The following is a 15,949-nucleotide window of genomic DNA, read 5'->3' on the forward strand; positions in this document are numbered from 1 at the left end:
GTGTGTGTGTGTGTGTGCGCGTGCGCACGTGCACAGTATTCTGGTTTTTTTTTTTTTTGTTTCTTTGCCATTTTCATCTGCTTCTGAGTCCTTGAGCCCACCACCGGCTCTTCTGTTTCTCTGGAACCATACTGTACTTTCCCCTCTCACGCCTAGCATAAGCCTCTCTGCAATATATTTATCAAATTAGCTTTTGAAAAAAAAGAATCCTGGGGAGACATCCAGTTCTGCTTCCTCGGAGCCAAAAGCACTTCTCGCACCCTCCCTGCAGGCACGGCCTTGCTCCCTGTGGTGTGGGCTCTCGGATGGGAACACGATGTGAACACAGATAACCTTTGCCTGTGCCGTGCGCACCAGCATTTCAGCTGAACCGTGAGTCACTGCCAGAGCACGCGAGGGGCCGGAGGGGAAGCTCGGGGCTTGTGCCACTCACTCCCGCCTGACGACAGGTGGCCACTGGCTCTAGATGCTGGGCCGACGGGCAGAGATGGGAACTTGGGTTTCCTGGAGAGCTGATCTTTAATTAATCCTGGTGCGTACATCTGGTGTCCTTAATTAGTTGGTGAACACCTTGAGGGCACAGGCCGTGACACAGTAATAGTTCGGGTATCACCAATGATGCCAAGGAGACGAGGCACACTAAGGAATGATCATTATGTTTATTCATACACACTTAATAATGTATCTAACAAAGCATGTCATGCAAACAAAGGTTAGAGGTCATACGAATTGAGGAAAGCAATGCAGTAATTTATACATTCATCTCGCCCGCTATAAACCCAGCGCCATCAGGCAGCTGCTGGCCTACAGCTGTCCGTAGGTGCTAATACAGAAGAAAGAAACCTCAACCTCCGTCTCTGTCTTCCTCCTTCACATGAACTGGGGGTCTTACGCGATGGTTTCCAATGAACACTTTACATGGCAGGTCCTCCACACACACACACACGATATTACGTAGCAAAAGCAATGATTTCAAGTGTTTCTGACCATCTAGAAAAGTTATTCTGAAATACCCTAAGAGAAGGGATATGAGGTGAGTTTTTAGACCCTTTGGACCTAAAAGAATAACCGCCTTCATGGATGACTTCACAGCGTCCACTGACCCCCTCGGGAAAAGAATCAGGTTCTCCCAGGAAGAGCGCCAACACCACTGCGGACAACCCCAGGAAACGCCCTCCCGAGCTATGCCGCAGCGGAGACAAGACACTGCTGTCTAATCAGAAAGTGCGAAGCCACCCTCTGTCTTGTTTTAGAAAAAAGGGTTCTTATAAAGTGGACTTGATACTTATTTTCTGAAAAGTGGGGCTCCGTCTACGCACATAGGAAAGGACTCTGCATGATGCCAGGGGGCGCCTGCTGCCTCTTCCTTCTCAGGGATGCTGACATGCTTCCGGGGACTGGAGACAGAGCTGAGGAAGCGCCCTCCCCCCCCCCCCCCCGCCAAAGGGTGGTCACAGAGCCACACAGAGCAAGGAGAGGGGCTCAGGGACCCCCGTGAGTGCTACCCTAGGGCTGCATCTGGAAGAGGGACAATAAAGCCATCTTTCCAGGGCCTACGAGTTCCTAGATCTTAGACAGCTGTCCCTCGTGTCTATCAAAAATACGGAGGGCGTCAGTCGGCCAATTGCTCCACCTGAACTTCCCGTCTTTCTGAGGAGGTCGCCGTACCCCACCGGCACGGGAAACCGGCAGAGGGAGTGCAGGTCGGGGCCGCCCCTGCTGACCGCCGCTGAGCCCTCCCACAGGGAGCGTGTGATGGGAATCTTATCAAATTGTCAGGGGTTTTATTTTAAAAACTCATTTTAAAAGAAGGCCGGAGTTATTAAAGTTCTCTATAAAAAAGTACAAAGAGCCCAGTATACCCAGTTGTTCTCCTGGAGTTAATTTCTCCCTTAAGGTTTAGAAAAGGTCTCTGGGACCCGTGGGCCTTAGTGTAGGGGCATCGTAAGGCTGTTTGATGGCCGAGTCCCACCTCTGGGGTTACTGACGGACACTTGCTCACGGACAGAGGCACAGGGAACCCTCCCGGAGTCCAGGACATCACAGAATTAACGGAACCGAGGTCACCATGACGACGGGCTTCATCCCTGCCTACCTCGGGGTCCCTTCCCCGACGTTCTGCATCTCCTCACAGCGGGAATAGACAGATCCCCAGACGGGAAAGGACGGACGTGTTTACGGTCGGCTGTATGTCACAAAACGTAACCCAGGCAACTCGAGGAGCATGTGTAAAATACTTCCCAGCACTCAGTCAGGCCAGGGCGCAGGCCCTCCACCCGTCCCTCTCCTCCACAGCCTGTCAGCCATCGCTGCTCCCGCAGCCCTGGCGGTGCCTGGCTCAGCTTTCCCGGAAAGCTGGAGATCGCGATTATTTGGTGTGAACGGCACGCACGAGAAACAGGTGACTCCATAAGACCCAAGTGAGACAATGACTGTCAGAGGGTGGTGACTTCCTGAGGCTTCTGAAAACGCAGGACTCCCGCTTTCTTCTTTCTTCAGCAGAGAGAAAACAAATCCCAGCAAAACCCCCTAAAAACAAAAACCCTCGAGTTTCCCTTGCGAAGTGGAATCAGGCGGGGACCACGGCTAGTTTTGGTGACTTCCCCATCCACCCCGGCTGCCGGCTGCCCTGTGCTTGGCGATGGTGGGACCCGCTGGCTTCCAGGGCGGGTGGGTGGTGGGGGCTCAGCTGCTCCCACGCAGGGCGGGGTGGGGCTCTGGCAGCTGGTGAGGATGCTGCTGGCATTTGGGAGCTGCTTTGTGAGGCCGAGGCTACATCCCTGGCAACGGACTCGCTCCAAGGACCAGCCGGCGGTGTTTCATCGGCACCAACGACCTTGATAGAAGCCCTGGAAACGGAACAGCTTCCCTCCCTGGGGCCCTCTCCTTCGCCTCCATCGGCAAGCCTCCTTCCAGACACACCGAACCCGCTCTTCTCCCAACGCCTCACCCGCCTCCGCCTCCGCTGACCTCTCACCTCTCAGATCACCAGGAGGAGGCCCCCTTGGGTCTGCACCCTCACCCCCAGCAGGTCCCACGCTCTGCGGGAGCCGAGCTCAGGGCTCACATGCGGGCTGCATTCATCCTGGCCTTGCCGAGTCTCGGGTTGTTCCCAGAGAGCTCCCAACCTTCTGATTTTCCACCAAATCCCCATAAGAAGGCCTCATGAGGAAAGACAGGCAGCGGTACTGCACGAACTTGTGCCTGGCCAGGGGGATAGGAGAGGACTAGGCGTGTTGACCAGCAGTCATTTATCAACCTCTGGAGTCAGTTCTTGCCTTGAGTGAACCTCCCGTGAACTCCGACGGCCATGCTCCAGAGCCTTCCATTCAAACCAGACACCTGGGGGCTTTCGCCGAGATGCCGAGAGAAGGGGCTGTAGCCTGCCGTTGGCAGCCGCAGGGGGGGATGCAGCCTGGCTCAGCCACCGTCCAAGAGAAACTACCGCAGGGCCTTGTGCCGGCCTTTCGGAGGCACGGCCGCTGCGTCCGGGGGAGGCTCAGATTCTGCTAGCTTCGGCCGGGGCCCTGGCAACTCGGGCTGGAACCTCCTCCGGCCCCCCCATCACCTGTAAGGTCCTCCTCCCTCCGGCCCCCACCAGGCTGCTGGGCCTTTATTCGCATGATGCCTGCGAGCAGGATGGCGCCATAGAATCTCACAGGCGCTGCTGCTGGCAGCTTTGGGATGGTCTCCACGTGCCTTATCTTCCCGCAGTGACTGTCTGGGCTGCTGGAACCTTCCAAGCAGGAGTCTCTATCGGGATCCAGGACACAGCATCGCACCGAGCAGGCTGGGTCGCGGGCAGCCTCCCTGCCCGTCCCCAAGCCTGCTGTCCCTCGGGCGGGCGGAGTGCCGGCCCGCAGACGTGGCCTTTTCTTTGAAAACGTCACAGGCTCGGAAAGCAGGCCAGCAGCTGGGAGGTGAGTGTGTTTCCTGGGGAAATCTGAGTGATTGGGAATGAGTCGCTGCTTCCGGAAAGCCGGAGCCCCTGCGGGCTGAGCACAGGTGGACTGAGCACAGGTGGGCTGAGCACAGGTGGGATGAGCCCAGGCGGGCAGCGTGGGCTCGGGGCTCAGGACAAGCGACGCCCAGCCTGAGGGCCTCTCCGGGGCCTCCCTCCCCTCAGCTTGGCGGGGCACTGTCTGTCGTGGCTCCATTCTGGGCACGAGGACGGGCTCTTTTGTTTCTTAGGCTCTTTCTATAAACTGGTCCCTTTTCTACCAGACCAAACGGAGGTGGGCCTGGCGAGGACGCGGCCCCCACACGTGCGCTGACCAGCAGGACCGCCGCTCTGAAGTCCACAGCCCATCCGAGGCGGCTGAGGAGTTGCTCTTTCTGGGGCTGACCTGCTCCCCACCCCCCTCCCTTCCTTCCCAGGACAGACACGCCCCCACTCCCCAGCTCAAAGCCCCTCAGTGGGCGTGCGTCCCACCAACATCAGACAAACAGCAGAACCACGTCGAGGAGGCACTCAGCCTGGAGCTGCTCCCGGGAACCAGGAGAGACGCAAACCCTGGCGGGACGAGGTGGCTTCCATTCTGGACGTTCTTTCTGCCCAGAGGCCGGCTCCTCGAGGGCCTGGCCTGGGATGCTGCCCCCCACAGAGGGCTCCCGGCTGGTTCCAGGGCAGCTGGGGGGCCCTGCAGCCTCCAAAAGGGTCCGCTGGGAGCTCCAGGGACAGTCTGTCTCGGGAAGTCTGCACGTGAGGAGCAGGCGTGCGGTCCCTCCAGGGCACGAGGCGTCTGGTGTGGCCACGCACACGGATCAGCAGGGGCACCCTCCCCCCTCCCTGAGTCACACACAGCAACGAGGCTGAAAGGACTGGGGGTGGGGGGGCTGTGATCACACCACCTCTGCTCGCACTGGAGTCCGACATCCCCGCTTCCCCGGGAGGAAGAGGGACACAGCACCGCACAGAAGCTGGTGCAAGAAGCTAAGAGACAATCTCTTCCCAAATATAATCCCCCAAAGCTTCCTTTTGCAGGTAGAATCAAATACATATATATAGCTAATTAATCAGGTAAAGTAGCCATTCATTTCTGAAATTAGATCTATGTTAAAAAATCAGTATGTCCGATACAGAGGCAATGCGCAGGGGGCACACGGGGTCGGGGAGGGGAGAGGAAGCGGGGCAGCAACGAATTTACTAAAACTTAATCACAGAAGCAGGTTAGAAACAAGAGCCTTCACGAGTATAGCACAATTTTCTCTTATGAAATTAGGGTAATACTCTCCATATGCTTGATACGCTTGTATCAGTGTATAGATTCGCTTGTGATGCAGGTTTATCAGACACATGCAGACTTCATTGCATGATGCATCTGCAAAACACAGGAAAACCCTTCTCGCAAGACAGCATCTCTGAGCGGATGCGCGGCCAGGTCTCCTGATTCTACAGCCTCAGGTGGGTCATTCGGCACGAGCCGGACGTGGGGGCCGAAGCCGGATTGTTTTTCATCCCTCAGGGGATGTCAGGGCCAGAGACGGGAGGGACCGAGTCTCAAGTCAACACTTTAAGTTACTGTACATCGTACTCCCCTACACGACACCGCAGCCTAGTCAATAAATAAATACAAAAGGGGCGGGCGTACACTTCGCTCCCTAGGAAGCAGGTAGCAAAACATGGGTATATGTGGGGGTGGGGGGAGGAGGGTTGGCTAACAACACTGGTGCGTGGTGGTGTGGCGGATGGCACCCCGATCAGATCTCAGCGTCATCTCCCAGAGGTTAACACGGACGCGCACACGCACACACACACGCACTGGTGTGTCCTGGATGGGAAGTGACGTCCTGTGCAAAGTCCTTAGAAGGTTTGGCCTCTTACAAAGAAATGCAGGCATCACGACGGGGAGCGACCGCGTGGGGACGAGACGACAGGCCCACGGACACCCACCCGAGGCTTCCTCTCTTTTCTTAAAAAATCCGGTAACCGCCGGGCCGTGATGGGGTCATGACTGTCAACGTCTGGGAACAGGGAGCTGGCAACGGGCGACTCTTTCCATGGAGAACGAAGGGCAGGTGCTCCGCGCCGGCCCACCCCCACCCGCCCGGCTCGCTCTCTGCTCTCTGGGTCCCTGTCTCCTTCCCAAGGCGCCTGGGTGGGGCCGTGTCCGGCCCACAGCTCTGGTTGGGGCGGGGGCAGGATTCTGATGGTGAGAACCGACAGGACGGGGAAACGTATCAAATCGTACCAAAAAGGGGCAAGAGTCTGTTTGCTTTCCAGGAAGGGCTGCCCTACGCCGGAGGCGGCCTCCACATGACGAAACTGGACGCTGAGCTCTGTGTTCTCTTCCGCTAAGATAAGGTTCTTGGTTGTAAGAGAAAGGCCCTGAACGGGAGGTCACGTTTGGACTAACAACCGTACGATCTTTCTGGCCTCCGCCTGGACCGAGAAACAAGGCCTCGGCCTTGAAGTGTCGGGTGAAGGATCAGTTCCCACTGCGGGAGGGGCGCGGGGTGGGGCGGGGGCAGGGGAGGCGTGTGTTCTCGTGGGCGAGCTTCATACTGGGCTCTGTAGGATGGGGTGCACAAACTGGGGGTTGACATACGAGAACCCTTCGAAATCAGCCTGGTCGATGTTAGCGATGACCAGCTGGTCGGGCGGCGTTAGGACGGGCTGCCCGCGTGTGAAGAACTTGTCGAAGTTTTCCGCGCCTTTGCCACACTGCGGAGGAAGAGGAAAGGGGGGAGGTCAGTCAGCATGCGGAGCACGGAGCACGGACCACCCCGCGGGGAGGAGCCCCCGGGGTGTCGGGCAGGTTAGGCGGGAGAACTTGGAGGCCTGCAGGTCGCTGGGTTGAAAGCCAGGCACAGCCAACAAGAACGAGACTCGTTCGGGTGTACATCTCCCCCCCCACCCCCTGCAGTGAACCCCTCGGCAGAAATGCACTGTGGACAGTGAGGGGACCCCAAGGGGGCCGCTGCTTCATGTCCATCTTACAGAGCAAGCAGGGCCTGAGCATGGATAACACACACGCACACACGCCTGCACACGCCTGCACATGCACAAGCACACACGCACACACACACATGCCTGCACACACACGCACATACACAAGTACACACACACACACACACGCGCGCGCGAGGCACCAGTCTTGGTCCCCGTGGAAGGCTGGGATGTGGGTGGGGTGCAGGCAGTGACCCCTGGACCCAGAGGTTGGGGTGACTGCTCCCCATCTGGTTCTTTGCGACCGTGTTGGTAATAAAGTAAAGGCGCTGTGATTCGTGCCTTCCAACTGCTCAAGTCCTAGGCCCGTCTCTAACCTGCACTGGGGGAGGGTGAAGGCGAGGAGGGGCATCCCCCTCGGGCCCCGGTGGACTTCCACGTGTCGGACGGAACTGGTCCGCCAGCCCATGGGTGGACGTGGAGTTCGTGTGCAGGGGGGCCTCAGGCTGGGGTTTGCCCTGGCACCCGGAGGGGGCAGAGCAAAGGCTGCTGACTGTCTGCGGGCATGTTCCTCTCCTCCAGGTCCCCCCCCCCCCAGGTGCTCGGCAGACGGGGCTGCAGGCAGAGCCGCCCTGTGGAGGCTCTGAGACACACAGCGGCCATGGCAGCCCAGCCCCCAATGAGGCCAAGGGGTGTCCTCACTGTCCCCGCCCCCCAAGAGGGGCTGTGGCACTTGAAGTCCCCAGACCCCCGGGCGGCTCTGAGACAGGGAGCTGGGAGGTGCCCGGTGACATGAACCACGACCCCCACACTCGTGAGGCCTTTTACCTGCGGGGCCATGGGCCATGGGGACAAACGCTGCATCAGCAGAGGCTGTGAACGACCCAGCATTCCCAGAGGATGCTCTAGGGAAGCTGGGGGGGGCGGGGGTGTCCATCCCGTCCCCTCATCTGTGAAACGGGAGGAAGACGAGGCTCCCTGCCTGGGCGGCGAGGAAGGTGACGTGGAGTTTCGCACACAGCCCGGCTTGTGGTGAGCGCATGGCACAGTCCAGGCCCGGGGCCACCCCTCTCGCCCTTCCCACGTCTCTCCCCTCTCCTAGAAGGCTGCCTGGGAATCTAGCCTCACTGCGGTCTCCCCACCTTCTTATCGGCGACAGAACCTGCCCCGGGACCCATCGCGGTGGAAGGCCGGCCATCCAGGCAAAGCCAGGCCTTCCTCACGGGTGGCGTTCCTTCTGGCTGGTTTTCGTTTTCACAAGTGACCACGTGCTCTTAACCGCGGAGAGTTCAGACCAGGGGCTGGTGTGTGGAAATGAGGGGCGTGTTGGTGGGGAAAAGGGGGCAGGTGGGTGGGAGATGAGGGGTGTTGCGGGAGGGGGGAGCTGTTCGGGCCCTTCCAGCCCCTGCGGAGGCCATGCTAACTGCTGGTCCTGCTATCACGGGGTTTCCCTCCGCCTCCCTGTTCCCTGGAGGAACACAGAGCGCCTTCGGAATAAAGGTCAGCGGGAGCGGAGTCTGCGGTCGGCACCTCCCACACGCACAGGCCATTCTGAGCCACTCAGAGGCTCACCCAGAAGAAGGGCACAACCATACCCACCCGCCCCCCCCCGCCAATCACAGGCCCCAGCCTGCACGGGGCACCCCATCCAGACACGCTGCTGTGATGACAGCTAGAGAAACAGCCCCCCTTCGGATGCTCCAGTGGTTCTCAAACAGGGACAACTTGGCACCCCACCTCCTTTTTGGGGTCACCGGCCAATGTCTGAATTCGTTTTTGGTTATCATGACTCGGACAGAGGGTGCCATTGGCATCTAGTGGGCAGAGGTAGGGGTGCTGTTAGACTCCCTGCAGTGCACAGGGCACCCCCTGCCAAGGATTGTTGGTCCAACATGTCAACAGTGCCGATACCAAGATGGCGATGCCAGGCGGAGGCGGTCCTGAGCTCAGACAAGGAGATTAGGCAAGAACGGCCACCTGCGAGCAGAGAATGGCCAAGCCGCAGAAGCCACGGCGCAGGTGCCGTCAGCAAGCGTTCCCGCCGCGGCAGAGCTGGCTTCCAGGAGAACGTCCTTTGGGAACCTGACTGATCGACACCGTCCAAGTGAATCTGCTGGGGGTGCTCCCAGGGGCTGGGGCAGTGCTCCCTGGAGGAGCAACCACTTGCATGTCTGTTGCTGTTCACTAACCAGGCAAAGATGGGCAAGAAGAACTCCTGCAACAATGGAAAAGAAGGCGAAGTCTCTAAAAGAAAGAGGAGGGCCAGCGCAGTACATGTCCCTCTGCTGGCCGGGGTCCCCGTCTCGCTCCCGACTTGTGTGAAAAGAGCACACAGGTCTGACCCTTCCCGTGAGGACCATCTTGGTAGCTGGGAGAATCCATCCTCCTCCAGCGGGAAGTCCCAAAGCCAGCGCTTAGCTGCCACAGAACAGGAAACGAGAAAAACCACCGGCTGGCATGGCTCAGTGGTTGAGCATTGACCCATGAACCAGGAGGTCATGGCTTGATTCCTGGTCAGGACATATGCCTGGGTTGCAGGCTTGATCTCCAGTAGGGGGCGTGCAGGAGGCAGCTGATGAATGATTCTCTCTCATCATTGCTGTCTCTCTCTCTGAAATCAATAAACACACACACACACACATGAAAACAACTAAAAGAAGAGCTCCTAAGATCTAAAAGGCAGCCCACACTCCAGGGCATCAAGTTCTAAAGCGGGGTGCTCCTGAGGGCTGACCCTGTTTCGGGGGGCCACATGCTGTCAGACCCAGGGCAGAAACCCCCACTTCTGAAAGCCTCACGCTGACCACGGCGCTAGAGGCAAGGACAAGCCCGGGCCAACCGGAGCTCTGCCCTGTGATCACTGCCCACGGGAGTGTGCCCGCAGGTCTCAACGCTGCTCGCCACCGCAAATCGCCCCCTTTTCTTTCCAGATCTGTCTCTGAGGAAGTTTCCTGACCCCAGAGAGAGAAACAGGATGCCGGCCAATGGAAGCCTTTTGAAACCTGTCCCCTCAGGCGAGGACACCTGGGACGGGACCCTGAGGCAGGATGGTGGAGGGCAGAGATGAAGAACCAGCCTCTGGCTGTACCTGGCACGCCCGCGGAGAAAGCCTGGAGAGCGGGAGGCGGGATCGGAGGCCCGGAGGATCGAGGACACAGGAGGAACTGTTATTCTCAGGGGAGTCACACCAGAAAGACATCACGTTCTCCCACAGGGGGCGGGCGGGGGCGTGAGCACAGCTATTTTTACCAGAGGTTCCGCCCTGGGAGAGGCAGTGCTAGTTTTCCCACCACAGAGGGGCTCTTCATGCCTGGAAAATCAGTCCTCCACAATCCCCGAGAAGCGGGGCCTGGGAATAGACACACTCTCTAATCCTATTGGAGAAGATCTTCAACTACCCGCTCTTTTTTTCTGTTTTCTTTAATCCTCACCCGTGGATATTTTTTCCATTGACTTCTAGAGAGTGGAAGGGAGGGAGGATAGGGAGGCCTCTGGGCTGTGATGCCCCACACAACTGATGGGGACTCAGACGGAGGGGAGAGGCTGCGGGAGGCGGCCTGAGCTTGCCTGGGTGTGTGAGCCCAGGCCGTCCCACTGGTCCTCCCGGAGACCAGAGGGCATCGGTGCTCACTGGGCTGCGTCTGACACCAAGGAGAAGTGGGGGTACAGTGGGGTGAAGGACCCACCAGAGTTCCAAAGCCCAGGGCAATGCTTTGGGCAACTCACTGCGCGGGTACCTTTGTAAAGGTCAGAGGCGGCTGTGAATGTCCACCCTCCACGCCCGCTGTGAGGATCCAAGGGGCTGAGGCGGGCGCCACCCTTTCTCAGTGACCGGGCGTGACACTGATGGAGGCACCGCACGGACAGCAGGTGCTGGCGTGCGGAAGGTGTGTGATCACATGCGAGGCGAGAACGAGCACCAGGAGTAATCCACCCCTCTTCCTTAGCTCTGGATCCGGGATGTCACTTTTTTTGTTTTTTGTTTTGTCTTGACATTCCTACCCGTTTGGTCAAATCACCTATTACTAAAACAAACCTAGGAGATGCCAGCTGGCGGAGCTGTGACAAAGCACAGAAAGATGACTCCGGGGGCATCGGGGAGCGAGACGCCCCGCCCAGGGCCCATGGGGCACACGGGCCATTCGCCGCCCTTTGCATTGTGTGTGAGGCCGTGGAGGTGGGCCCCTCGGCTCCGGGCCTTACCTGGGAGAGGCCACCGGGACTGAGCCACACGTGCTGGTCTCAATCCTGCCCTTTCCCTCGGTGCCCGGGCATGAGAGTGTAACCCAGGGTCACTGGCACAGGAACCAGGGGGAGTGTGAGTAGCACGAGAACACCGCCATTTCCAAGCAAATCCACACAAAACCCAACAGAGCGGGAAGAGCACGCAACCAACCGAGAGAACAGGCGTGCAGCAACGGGAAGGAGAAAGGAGACTCATCAGGTGGGACCCTCGCTGACAATTACAAGGCAGCAGGAGGTGCTTGGCCTTAGGGGAGCCGTACCCCATGTCAAGCCCCGCAGCCCTGTGCCGGGTCCTAGCGCCGTGTGTTAGTAAGAACGCCGCCAACATCTGCGTGGCCCCTGCCTCCCGGCTGGGTGCTGTCTTCATTGGATTAAATAACCTGCCGCAGAGATGAGTGGACACAGTCTGCTCGGGCCTCCTGGGAGGTCATGTCCACGCTACGGAGCCACCCAGAGAGGGCGCTGGGCCACGGGGCAGCAGCCTGGTCTGCCCTCTCTAGAAAGGTCAGCATGCCCAGGGGAGGGTCTTCTGTGCACGGCCAACGCAAGCAGGTGCAGGCGCCGAGGGTTAAACGTGAGGTTAGTGCGCGCGTGACGTCACCCGCGGGCTGGAGGTGTGCTCACCGAGGGCCTGGATGCCCACTGCAGCCAGAGTGTTTTGGTACAGAAAGTCTGGAGGATAAGAACGGACAGGGAGAGCGTTTGGAACACAGTCAGTGCCCGGCCCCGGAACCCGGCATCGGAGCGGTGTGGACAGGATGCCACAAACCCGCGGGAGCCGGCGTGGAGACGCCTCGGAGGCCCACTGTCCTGGGAAAGCTGTAAGGTGCTAGCCAGGCTGCGTGGTGCGGCCCCACGCGGGTGTAGGTGCATGCACGCGGACCACTTTCCGGAAGGTTACAGAACAGATGTGAACACTGGGGCTCGTGGCCGGGGAGGGGGAGACAGTCTTTTCGTTTTAGAGCCCTCTCCACTGCTGAGCTGTCTAGTTCACCACCTACAGCTAGTGTTTGGATAATGACTTTTTACAAAAGGGGGGTTGGGACCTCCTTCATCTGTTGCCATGAGCTGTGGCGAGAGAGACGGGCCAGGCTGTGGTTTCTCAGATGAAATTAAACACTGTTCATCTCCCCCGTCGCCTCAGAGCTGCTCTCAGAAAGGCCAGTCCCGGTCAGGGGGCCGCGGTTTTGCTGATGGGTTTGCTGATGGGCACGGGCTGTGAGCCACACGGTACATGAGTGGGTTCTTGTGGGTGCGAGAGCCACGTGTGTCTGAGGGCTGAGACCTCGTTGACCTGGGCTTGTTCTATGGAATGACAACATGCCCTCCATTTGGTCCTCCTTTATTATTATTATTTAAAAAATATTTTTACTGATTTCAGAAAGGAAGGGAGAGGGAGAGAGAGAGAAAAACATCAGTGAAGAGAGAGAATCATTGATCGCTGCCTCCTGCACGCCCTACACTGGGAATTGAGCCCACAACCTGGGCATATGCCTGGGAATCGAACTGTGACCTCCTGGTTCATAGGTCGATGTTCAAACATCAGCCCTGCCGGCCGGGCTGGCCTTCCCTTATACTAATGGCCGGCTCCGGCTGCTCAGGCTCCTTTCCCAAGAAAGGCTGCTGCGGTGACCACTGCGTCGCAGCCTTTACTTCAGACACTGGGAGCCTGTCCGCTCGCACGACGCCAGGCACACAGGGCCCGCCGCGCCCGCCACTCGCACGGGAGCTCCCTGAGGCTTGCAACAGATCTGCTGGCCTCTGTGGGTCTTTGTTCTAAAGGCCACGCTGCTTCCCGTGTCTCTTTCCAGCAGAAACGTCTTTGGGAGAGTAATTATCCAGCAAAAGGAAGCCCTGTGGCCTCTAATTAGCCAAGTAGAGATGCTGTCACAGGCTGGTCGAAGGCTTCCAGGCGCCCTCCGTGCGTCAGGATGTGGCCGAACCTCTGGCCCCGACGGCTGTGCGTGTTCCTACGGTGCCGGCGAAGCTCCCCGCGTCCCGGGGCTCTCACCTTTAATTAGTGTCACGGCTGCCGGTTCCACGGAGAGGCCAGGACGATGCACCTCCCGCTGCCCGGGACCTGACTGGACGCAGCCCAGGCTGCCTCCGTGTGATGGCTCGGACAGCCCCGCGGGGCCGCCCCACCGGGACAGGGCCAGGACACGGGCCTGGAGTGCCCTTCGTTTTAGGCGCCAGATGTGAAGAGGCAGTAGGTTTGCCACTTACTCTCCAATGACTCAGAAAAACATAAGCATGAACATGTGTGTGTGTATGTGTGTGTGTCCCCTTCAGAAATTAAATATTCACCTTTGCTTGAGTGACCTTTTTGTTAAACCTAAAAATAAAAAAGGCACCTTCCTCCGTGGGATCTTCTGATCGGGCCTGTTTTTGATGACTCTGTGCTTTTCGCTCAGAACATCAGCCAAATGCTGAGCGGACGGTCGGGTGCCTGGGCAGAGGCTCCTCTGGGCTGGGTTTCCTTGGAGGGAAATGAGAGCAGCTCGCTGTTGCCCTTTTCTATAACGAAGGAGAGTTCTGTGCGGCCTTGTCTCCAGGGGGGCAGAACGGCTGTTTCTGTTCCTGCTTTTAATTTACAAAGCCACACAGGTCACAGCGACCACCCCTCGCTCCTGAAAATCACCTCCACCATCACAAGTGCACGTGGGGGCCTTTCGGGGACACGGGCCTCCCCACAATGGGCCGCCGCGTGCAGGCTGTCCCTTCTGGCTGAGCCTTTCCCCACGGCCCCCCTGTGCCTGGGTGTGACCTCAGACCCGCCACCCTCGGGGGAGACGGCCACCGTCCCACATCTGACTCGGTCGCTCTCCTCCCTCTGCTCCACCTTATGTGCGGCCTTAAAGAGAACCCAGGCCCTGGCCGGTGGCTCAGGCGGTTCTGTGTCATCCCATGCACAGGGAGGCGGCCAGCTCGATTCCTGGTCAGGGCACATGCCTGGGTTGCGGGCTCGGTCCCTGGTGAGGGGCGTGCAGGAGGCAGCTGATCAATGTTGCTCTCACATCTATGTTTCTCTCTCTCTCCATCCTTCCTCTCTTTCTAAAAATCAATTTAAAAACTTTTACAAAAAAGAGAGAGAATCCAGGCCGCGGCCGCACTGTACGTCCCGACTGTCATGTCACCGAGCCATGGAAAGTCCTGTCTGGATCCACCCCAGCACGACATGTCCCTGTCGAGGGTCTCCGCCTTCCCTGGCCCTCGGGTCTCGTTTCAGCAATGTCACTGTGGTCGGCAGGAAGATGAAGAGAGACGGGGCACCGTGGGACCCCAGTTCCTCTAGGTGAGCTCTGTGTGGTCGAGCGACAGAATCCTCTGCTCGCTTAGGGAAGTCAGGGATTTGGGGATCATCTTTCATTGAAGGTTCAAAAATAACAAATATAACAAACACCGACCTCCAGCGGCCCCCTGGGTAATGTGGGGACTCGGGGTCTTACTGAGGCCTTTGCAGTACCCAAAGGCTTGAGCTCACGGGGAGCCAGGAGCGAGGTCCCTCATCCGCTCAGCCTCAGGGAAACTGAGTCGCCAGCGCTTGCTCCAAAAGCTCCGGGCAAACTCCAAGATGGACGAGCTCCATCCGCCAGGGCTGCCGCTGGATGCAGGAGAGGGGCTCTGGGAGGGGCTGGCTGACGGGCTAAGTCAGCCTCTGGCCGCAGTGCGGCGGCGGATTGGTGTTTCCAGCAGCAACAGCGCAGCTGGTATTGTCGCATCTTTGCAGGAACAAAACCGCCTGTGTTTTCTCCGTAAATTCTTTGGACCTTCTAATGACAACATCGCAGGATAATAGCTTATCTCCTCCGTCAGTTCTTTCCGCTGCCGTGTCCACCCAGCGCCCTCTGCAGCCTGGATGACACCTGGACTTGGGTGGCTCTCTCCTGCCGCTGGCGTGTGGTCTTTCTGCTCCAGGCACCACGAGGTCAGAGGTCAGCGTGGTGCTCTCTGCGCCCGAGGCTCAGAGCCAGCTCTGCCCACCGAGCGCGCAGGGGGACGGAGCTGCCCAGGGACCAGCACTTTCCTCATCCGCTTGGTCCTCAACTGCTTTGGGACAGAGTCGGCTGCGCAGTCCTGCGGCCACTTGCTCCTAACCCCACTGTGCTTCCCTCTCCCTAGCGGCCCCATCTCCGCCCACCTGCACGCTGCTAGATCCTGGCGGGCTGCGGCCTCTGCCCCAGGAATCCGGCTGTGAGCCCGTGAGGTCTCTCTTCCTTCTGACCAGGGCTCTTGCCGAACAGGCCTTTCCCTCGAAGCCGTCAGTGTCAAGGTCTCGGCCGTGCTTGCTGCTCCTGTTGGTGAGTTCTGGGCCGTCCTTCACAGCCAGAGGTGACTGGCTTTTTATTTAACTGGCACTTGGTTACACACCAGACAGACAGCAGGGCCTCGGGAATAAACACACGTACACGCTCTGCCTGTGGCTCCACCACCTGCGACTCCCGCCCAGTGATTCCCGTGGCCCAGCGGCAACCTGCACACCCGGCTGCCCCGCCGCGTCACGCTCTCGCTTCCCCGATGGCCGAGTCCAGGGCTGAGCACCCACGGGAGGGGAAGCCCTGCAAACCAGCACTCCCTTCTGAAAGCGGTGGGGACAGAGCTGTGTGTGAGGGGGGCTGGGCTGCGTCTCGGCTCGTTCTGGGAAGTGGGTTTTGCTGAACCCCCGAGCCGGGCAGCGTGTCTCTACGTTGCTCCTGCAAGAACGAGGCTGCGGGTACCACGTTCGAGTGCACCTCTCAGGTTCCATGTAAGGAGGCTACGTAACGATGAAAGGGACAAAGGAAAATCCCCAACAGGGTTCTGCGGAGACCGCCC

General features: G+C 58.9%; 1 protein-coding gene across 4 annotated transcripts in view; it reads right to left on the bottom strand.

The window, feature by feature from the left end:
* Nucleotides 1–636: 636 nt before the first annotated feature.
* PRKCA (protein kinase C alpha) overlaps nt 637–15,949 on the bottom strand; it is a 286,668-nt gene continuing 271,355 nt past the window's right edge. For all 4 annotated transcript variants that reach the window (XM_059670054.1, XM_059670057.1, XM_059670056.1 and 1 more), the window contains 2 exons: nt 4,034–6,664; nt 637–3,988 (listed from right to left, as the gene is read on the bottom strand). In XM_059670054.1, the coding sequence (XP_059526037.1) occupies nt 6,500–6,664 (165 nt within the window). In that variant the 3' untranslated portion in view covers nt 637–3,988; nt 4,034–6,499. The remainder of the gene's footprint in view (nt 3,989–4,033; nt 6,665–15,949) is intronic.

This window comes from Myotis daubentonii, chromosome 16, assembly GCF_963259705.1.
Source record: "Myotis daubentonii chromosome 16, mMyoDau2.1, whole genome shotgun sequence".
In the NCBI taxonomy this organism is placed as follows: Eukaryota; Metazoa; Chordata; class Mammalia; order Chiroptera; family Vespertilionidae; genus Myotis; species Myotis daubentonii.